Here is a 9,324-nt window from a genome sequence, read left to right on the forward strand (position 1 = left end):
GACCAGAAGACCGCTCCGTTTCCCCCTTTTACGAAGTCGTTTTTTTTGGGTCGCCGGCTGGGATCCATTCCGTTGTCCTGGGTGAAAGGCAGAACACAGGATCCGCTTCGCGAAAGTCATATTCTTGGTCGTACTGATGGTGAGTTGACGCTGCTCTTATGTTCAGTAGTTCTTCTCGACTGTATGTAATGAAACCTAAGATGACCTGGGGTACTAATGTAAGAAATAACACGTAAAAAAACAAAAAACTGCATAGTTTCCTAGGAACGCGAAGCCGGCCATCTCTGTCGGCGCCGGAAGTGCCCCTTGGATACTAATTTTCAGGTCTCTCCAGAGATGTTCGATCGGGTTCGGGTAAGGGCTCTGGCAGGGCCACTCAAGGACGTTCAGATACTTATCCCGAAGCCACTCATGCATTGTCTTGGCTGTGTGCTTAGGGCCGTTGTCCTGTTGGAAGGTGAACCTTCGCCCCAGTCTGAGGTCCTGAGTGCTCTGGAGCAGGTTTTCATCAAGGATCTCTCTGTACTTTGCTCTGTTAAGCTTTCCCTCGATCCTGACTAGTGTCCCAGTCCCTGCCGCTGAAAAACATCCTCACAGAACGATGCTGCAACCACCATGATTCACCATAGGGATGGTGCCAGGTTTCCTCCAGATGTGACGCTTGGCATTCAGGCCAAAGAGTTCAATCTTGGTTTCATCAGACCAGATTATCTTGTTTCTCATGGTCTAAGTGTCACACCATGATCTGTTTCACTTGTGATTGTCTCCACCCCTCCAGGTGTCAATTATTTTCCCCAGTGTATTTATCCCTGTGTTTCCTGTCTCTCTGTGCCAGTTTGTCTTGTCAAGTCAACCTGCGTGTTTTTCCCATGTCCCTGCTTTCTTATCTCTTTTGCTTGTCCTCCCAGTTTTGAACCTTGCCTGTCTGCCACTCTGAACCCGCCTGCCTGCCCTGACCTCAAGCCTGCCTGCCACTCTGTACCTCCTGGACTCTGACCTTGTTATGATCTTTTTGCCTGTCCATGACCATTCTCTTGCCTGCCCCTTGGATACTAATAAATATCAAAGACTCAAACCATCTGCCTCCCGTGTCTGCATCTTGGTCTCGCCCTGTGCCCTTATACTAAGAGTCCTTTAGGTGCCTTTTGGCAAACTCCAAATGGGCTGACAAGTGGCTTTTACTGAGAAGTGGCTTCCGTCTGGCCACTCTACCATAAATGCCTGATTGGTGCTGCAGAGATGGTTGTCCTTCTGGAAGGTTCTCCCATCTCTACAGAGGAACTAACCCCCTTAAGATTGATTTTGGTGTTGTTGTCAATATTCTGAACAAATATTGTAATCACTGTTCTGCAACATATGCTTCAACAATTAATGTATTTGCTGTGCTAGACCTAATGGATAATGTTAGCTTTATAATTGTTATTTTATGTTCAAAATCTAGAAAACCATGCCAGGTTGTAACAAAATTAGCCCTGGAGCATTTAATATAGCTATAAAACAAAACAAAAATATGTTTGGAGATTTGTATTACACTTTTATGAGTAATCTAATGTTAGCATTAAACAATCAAGGCCTTAAACACTTGTTGGACAATAATTGTACAAATGAAATGCCTTTTATGGTGTCTGACAGAGTTGACAAGAATCCACTTGCATTTAATGAAAAAAATGGTTGTTCCTTTACATGGTGTTAATAGCTGATACTTTGGTGTGTCAAAATATAATCTTCACAAATTAAGACAAATATTTGTATAAAAAGTTGATTGTCCCATCTTTTAAGAATCCCTGAGCTCTAAAACAGTAAAAGTTCTCTCTGCCCCATGGCAAAAAAAAAATTCATAGCTTGTAGCTACACTAAATATGATATAACCAAAGATGGTTGTTATCCAGCATTTCTGGACATTACAGGTAAGCCTAATCAAAACACTGCATTAGACTCTACAACTAACCTGGTATTGGCGGTACTCTAAACCAGTTATCCTAAACATGTCCATTTCCAGTTGCAAATGGTTCTAGAAATACCAGAGAAAATGCAGATAGATAGTAAATAAAAATGTTTTTCTGAGTTTTCTCTGGTGTTTGTGCATTTGCCTGTTGCCTTTTCTTTGTGCACTTGCCTGTTTCCTTTTCTTTGCAGGTTTTGCCTTACACAATCTAGTGCAGGAGTATTTAATTTACCCTACGAGGTCTGGAGCCTGCTGGTTATCTGTTCTACCTGATAATTAATTGCACACACCTGGTGTTCAGGTCTAAATCATTCCCTGATTAGAGGGGAACAATTTAAAAAAGCAGTGGAACTGGCTTCTAAGTCCAGAGTTGAGTTTGAGGGTTATAGTGCATTTTAGAGTTGAAGAGCACCAACCACAGATGCTCGCTAGACCATCTCGAAGACTAAATTCAATATAGAATCAGTGTGACGAGGTGACAAAGAGATTGTTTTACGATTGTAACACGCTGTGAATAGAATTATATTGTCCCCGTCAGGAGCCCAGGATTTTGCCGTAGATGATATTGTTCTTGTCCCTGGACCACACAATTTTGCAATCCGCTAAGGCACTTCTCTCTCTTTACATCAGTTAGCTACGTTGGTGACCAGGGTGGGATCCAGATTGGGATCCTTTTCATACACATATTGGCCCTGGACCATTAGAGGCTTATGCTTTTGGCATAGATGGTAAAGCTCTCCATTCTGGACTGCAACATTGTACGATCGTGCCCCCCCATGGCACTTGACTTGCTATATACTGTACTTTGATTCGTTGTTTACACTATATTTAGATACTTCAAATACTGCCTGAGACACCTTTGCTGTATGTCTCAATACTCAATATATGGTGTTCTTTGTTCGAATGTATATGCATGAAACGTACATTATGGAAAACATGCCTCAAACTCAGTCATAATTAGTAGTAGAATCATGGATTGGCAAGAATTTGGCAGCTTCAACTTTTAGAAGATTAGCAGGATAGTTAGGCTAATAATTTCAACCACCTACAGTAAATATATTCATGTTCACTAACATTTAGTATTTGAAACTCAAATACTCAATTCTATAATCCTGCAGATTCTTTATCATTCTCCAACGCCTCCAACATTACGCATGCCTAGTTTATAAACCTCCATTCTAGCATACATGACACACACATCTTTATCTACACGCTTTTATTTGGCTTTCTAATCAAAGTATATGAATGTTTCTTTAAGCCTGCAGCAAATAAAACACTAGCCTCATGAGCAGGCAATTTGACATTTACAGTAGCAGGCTAGGCTAGTCAAACTAACATTGGCTAGCTTTAAAAAATGTTTTGTCTAAATGGTGAACAGAGTTACCTCTTCATGGGACAATTTGTATTGCATGCTGCACTTTTCAAGTGCAATCAAAAACAGATGTTTAACTCAAGCAGTTTGAGTTTTCAGACCTCACTTGAGGCTGTGTTTACATCCTAGATAGAAACCGTGTTAAAACATACTTTTTATGGGTTACGTGCAAGAATTGAAGGTGCCAACAAATGCTATAGTTATTATAAGAATGTTTTCCTGTCATATATATGAAATCTGCTCCTCCCTCGATGGGGATCGATCAACTTCACATTTTTCCGGCTTCCGCCCACAACCTATAGTTGCATATTTGCATATTTGAGTTAGTACTTGAGAGAGTAGCCCCCCATTCACATTCTATTCCATATTCTGAGCCATAGGCCTATCCAAGCCTTTACAATAATTAATGTAGTTGGTCCAAAGTTGGCATCGCGACACTCACTTTTTAATGAATTGATACTGCAATTAAAGTGTGTAATCTTGTCAGCAGTTTCTTGACTTTGAGTGCCTCGACTCCTATAAAGTTAATTGAGTATTAGACATGATTAATTCTGTGCCATATTCTGGTTTTGTGGTAATGCTGCTGACTCTGGACCACACACCTTTGCTGCATGGATTCAAACCCTGTCTACGCCGTCATATCTGTATTGCTCTACCTTTCTGTCCCCCCCTCTCATTCATAACTTGATACAGTGCCTTGCGAAAGTATTCGGCCCCCTTGAACTTTGCAACCTTTTGCCACATTTCAGGCTTCAAACATAAAGATATAAAACTGTATTTTCTTGTGAAGAATCAACAACAAGTGGGACACAATCATGAAGTGGAATGACATTTATTGGATATTTCAAACATTTTTAACAAATCAAAAACTGAAAAATTGGGCGTGCAAAATACAGACTAAAAACACTGTCACCCTCCAGAACTTCAATAGAAAGAGTTATATAATGGTTAATCCTTTACAGTATTACTTACTGTTTATAACTTTGTGCAGCTGGTCACATGATGAACCCGGTCGTGACTTCAACAACTTAACACAGGTTCTCGGGGTTGAACATTGCAGAAAATAATTGCACAAAAAATAAAAACACATTTTTGCCAATTTCAATTTTAATGCTATGTTTGCCCTTATAATGTTATTCAATGTGTTCTAAAAGAGCGTTGTCAGATTGTCCGTTTGTAAATTCAAAGCGTTTCGCATTCGGAGCGTTCAGAGCCAACACTGGACGCTCTGGCCGAGGAGTAGGGTTGATCCGAGCGTTTTGACCTCACAACGGCAATTAAGCACCCAAGCTAACTGGCTATCTTTGGCTAGTTTGCTAGCTACTTCCAGACACAAATGAGAGAACACCTCACTCTGACCATTTTACTCGCCCTAGCAAAGCTGGTTATGCTGTTTTCATGTTATCCAGAGCATTGGTGACTGTAACTGTGTTGCTGGCAACAATTTAATTATGCTTTTTTTGCAGATGTTTACTGATACCGGTTATATTCAACAGGTGTTACGGTTGTAAAATTAATCAATTAATCTGTTCTTTGGCACACTCAGATGAGAGTGCTCTGAAATCGGAGTCGATAGCCAGAGTGAATTAACAATGTTCATTGAGAACGCACAATGACTAGCTAAGCCTGATGTATTAATAGCCAACTAAATTTGTGTTTGGTAGCTAGCTAACATAACGGTACATACTGCTGCAATGATATGCTACGCGTTTCGTAAGGATAGCATAGCAAAGATATTGTAACGTAACTTATTTGAAAATTCATTACATCGCTAAAATTTTGTCATAATTAGTTATAGCACTGAAATTGTATCCGCTCTCGTCTCACTTCGGCACCATATTTTCTGCCATTTTCTTAAAATGTTATGAGGCCACGCCTGTTTTCTGAAGAATTGCATTATGGGCCCTGAAAGCACGGAAATAATGTCCACTGCTTGAAAAGTTCATATTTTGGCTAATCTGGCATACTAACTATATCCATACTATGACCAGTAAACATACTATATACTCCACTTACATCACATGTAGTATGGTTAGTGCGGTTAGTATGAGTATTCGAACACAGCTGGTTCAAATACAGCAAGGTTTTTCTTTTGACTGCATTCTGGAAAAGGTCAATAATTAAGCTTCATGTGTTATTGAAACATGTGCTCTTAGAGAATGAAACAGAAGTTTACAGACATGTGTCTCAAAGTTCAAGTCCTTATATAACCTAAATCAAATATAGACACAGACTATTTCTCAATTAGGCTAATATTAGAATGAATGTTCCAATTCTTCCAATTTTCTTCTAAGGATATAACAAACACACACATTTTTCAACAATAACCGCTGTTGTTAGACCTGCACTGTGGCATTGCTTTTGGCTGATACTACTGCTTTAGATGTGGATGCATGTGGCATTCCGGAAACTTTGAGAAAAATATGTTTAGTTGTGCGTGTTGTTCACACGCGTACCTGCCCTCTCGTTGGCTAGAATGGTCCCACCTGATCTTGCCTGTCTTCATTCGTTGAGCACATGTATTTCCATTGATAGAGTGGTCACTCGGCTCTCTTGTCAATATAACAAATAATCTTTGCTTCTGGTCATGTGTATGAGTGGGCTCGTCTTTAAATGACCCGCCTAGTTCCTGTTGAAATTCTAAATGTGATTGACTACGCTCTGTGAGGGTGGATTTCACTGACGCATTCCGTTTGGAACAATAAATAGAGCGAACAAGGCTGCTTCCAGTTCACAAGTCTGAGAAGACGCATAAAGAAGTTCTTGCTTCAACAGTGATTGAACGGAACTCCTCTGCCTTCGTCCCACATCATAGAACATTCTGTGTTGTTGACATAGCACTTACTTGAACTGTAATAGCAAAATAGTCGAAGAAACTCTATTTTTGTACCGTTCATTTAGATATTAAAGGAAATCTGCCAAAATGGAGTCTCAGATCCGCCAGAACTATCACCACGATTGCGAAGCTGCTATCAACCGGATGATAAACTTGGAGATGTTTGCCTCCTACACCTACACTTCAATGGTAAGGAGTTTACCAAGGTGACCGTTTTGTTTTACCTGTATTGTTCCTGGGCCTAAATGCCTCTTTTTCACCTTTCTATTCTGTTGGCCTAGATAATTAATAGCCAATTAATTCCGTGAAGTGCATATTTGAGTTTAAAGAATTAAAAAATGAAGCCGGGAATCTATCTTGGACAGAGCGCTTAACAACTCCTTGACAGGTTAATCGGCAGGTTACCAAGTAGACTACAGACTAGCTTGATTCATGCCTTTGTCATCAAGTTTAGTTGCAACAACAAGAACATAACGCCCAGTCACGTTTGACATTTTTATTTTTTATTCTAACCACACTGTTTTGTTTATCCCCCCAGGCTTTCTATTTCTCCCGTGACGATGTGGCTCTGCGTGGCTTCGCGCATTTCTTCAAGGAGAACAGCGACGAGGAGCGGGAGCACGCCGACAAGCTACTCTCCTTCCAGAACAAGAGAGGTGGACGCATTTTACTCCAGGACATCAAGGTGAGCGCCTGAGCGTCGAAAAACACATTTAGATTGTAGACTGATAAATGTCTTTACCACTTGTACACACTCTCCTCCATGGAGTAAGTTGATCTAGAGAACCTGGAGTCCTGAACATACTGCCTCTAACCACTGAACTGAAAGTGTAAGGGGTGTAACTGTAAACTTTAACATCTGCTAGTAGTCATTAACATTTCTGTGTTCACTCTGTCCTGTTTAGAAGCCAGAACGTGATGAGTGGGGCAATGGGCTGGAGGCCATGCAGTGTGCTCTGCAGCTGGAGAAGAATGTGAACCAGGCCCTGCTGGACCTGCACAAGATTGCCTCTGACAAGGTTGACCCCCATGTAAGTTATGGTGAAATCACATAGAATACAGGTACTGTCCCAGGAGATGATCATGTTGTATCTCTGCTAATTAATGACATGATTGTGACCTGCTTAACATGCACACAATAGTCCACAGATGCACACTATGCTGTTAATGCATACATTTGCAAAATGTGCAGCAGGTTGTCTAGTGGTTAGAGCTGTGGGCCAGTAACTAAGGTTGCTGGTTTGAATCCCGGAGCTGAGAAGGTAAAAATATGTTCCGCCCCTGAACAAGGCAGTTTGACCCACTGTTCCACATTAGGATGGAAATAAGGAGGTATTCTTAACTGACTTGCCTAGTTAAATAATAAACTGCAGACACCTCATTACCTTCCTTTAGTCCATTACCACCAGGCTGTTGTGTGTTACTGTATCTACAATGGTCTGTATTCATTCTGTTGTCTGACCTGTGTTTTCCCTCTTTAGCTGTGTGACTTCCTGGAGACCCATTACCTGAATGAGCAGGTGGAGGCCATTAAGAAGCTGGGAGACTACATCACCAACCTCACCAAGATGGATGCTGTCAAAAACAAGATGGCAGAGTACCTGTTTGACAAGCACACCCTGGGAGGCCAGAGCTAAACCACTTCCATCCCCAGGCTACGGCCTCCAGCCTCAGACCAGGACTCCTGGCTTTGCATTTATAGGGAGGGGAGAGTGTTAAACTGGTGTATTGAGATGTTTCTGTTGACAACACTACTTGTATTTGAGGCAAGGCTTCTTGTAAAACAATTAAAAAAATATCACTTAAGGTTTTAAGTGTTGACCTGTAGTAATAGATGTTGTATCAGTCTATTCAGGTGCTTTTCTCTTTTACTGAGCTTCTTCATACCAGTGACAATTGTAGACCTACTAGTGGCTGAGGGTCATAACAATAGGAGAAGTTTAACATGAGTTTTAGAAAGGATGTTACCTCTGACCACAGAGGGTGTCATACTGTATCTTGTAATAGTGCCATGTCAATTTAGGGACCAACTGTCAACTCAAGCTCCATAGGATTGAAATGGTTAACTACAGTTGTGGACCTTTACTCTGCATCACAAGTTTATTAGACAGCCTAGAGGTCAATCAAACCTGTTAGCCAGCTGTGATGGGAAGTTCGGCTTTAACTGACACCTAATAAATCTGTACTGATTTAGTTTATTTCAGTTGATAATGCCCAATTGTTCCCCTACAGCAAATTATGAACTATGCTCCAAATAATGAGTCTTCAAGCCTCTCGTTCACCATAAGGGGCTTATTGGAGCTGTCATATGGTTGCAGAGCTACTGGTAATTTACTGAAGACTGTCATTTGGTAATTGACAGGCAAGCTTAACTTGAACTTGAACTGGAAAAAATATTGATCGACATTGTTAATGTGTTACATGAGTTCCTAGTGGATAGACTACCTGGTTAAAGGGGAAAATAGCCTAATCAGCAATTGCATTTTCAATAATTGCTGCTATATTCTTTTCACAACTGCCACCAACATTTTCTAATTTTAAATCTTATTTTACTGCTTGCATGAGTTACTTGATGTGGAATAGCAGCCATGTCATGGCTCTCTGTAGTACTGTGCACCTCCCATAGTCTGTCCTGGACTTGGGAACTGTAAAGAGGCCTGGTGGCATGTCTTGGAGTATGCATTGGTGTCTGAGTTGTGTGCTCGTAGTTTAAACTGACAGCTGGGTGCATTCAACATGTCAATAATTCTCACAAATACAAGTAGTGATGAAGTAAATCTCTACTTTGAGCCATGAGAGATTGACATTTATAATATTAATGTAAGCTCTCTGTGTACATTTAAGGGTGAGTCGTGCTGCCCAGTTCTTGGCCAATTGTAATTTTCCTAAGTCCTTTTTGGTACCTGACCACATGACTGGAGAGTAGTCCAGGTGCGACAAAACAAGGACCTGTAATAACCTTCTGTCGTGTCTTTGGCTATGCCATATTAAGTGATATGACATGCTATTCTATAAAATAATTTCTCCGTAATTAATATTACCGGATTGAGCTAATCATGTAAATGTAATTAACTAGAGAGTCGGGGCACCACAAAATAATATTTTTTGAGCTGTTATCTTCCGAATAAACTCTTAAAGAACTAGTAATATTTTACATCAATATAGCAGTCA

The 9,324-nt window shown here is 40.6% G+C and overlaps 1 protein-coding gene across 1 annotated transcript; it reads left to right on the plus strand.

Moving 5' to 3' along the window:
• Positions 1 to 5,991: 5,991 nt before the first annotated feature.
• On the plus strand, positions 5,992 to 7,980 carry LOC112217746 (ferritin, middle subunit-like). Its single transcript, XM_042327254.1, has 4 exons — positions 5,992 to 6,342; positions 6,692 to 6,838; positions 7,059 to 7,184; positions 7,635 to 7,980. Exons 1-4 carry the CDS (start codon positions 6,241 to 6,243, stop codon positions 7,788 to 7,790), a joined length of 531 nt encoding a protein of 176 aa, XP_042183188.1. The 5' UTR covers positions 5,992 to 6,240; the 3' UTR covers positions 7,791 to 7,980.
• Positions 7,981 to 9,324: the final 1,344 nt, after the last annotated feature.

The sequence above is a fragment of the Oncorhynchus tshawytscha genome, linkage group LG09 (assembly GCF_018296145.1).
Source record: "Oncorhynchus tshawytscha isolate Ot180627B linkage group LG09, Otsh_v2.0, whole genome shotgun sequence".
In the NCBI taxonomy this organism is placed as follows: domain Eukaryota; kingdom Metazoa; phylum Chordata; class Actinopteri; order Salmoniformes; family Salmonidae; genus Oncorhynchus; species Oncorhynchus tshawytscha.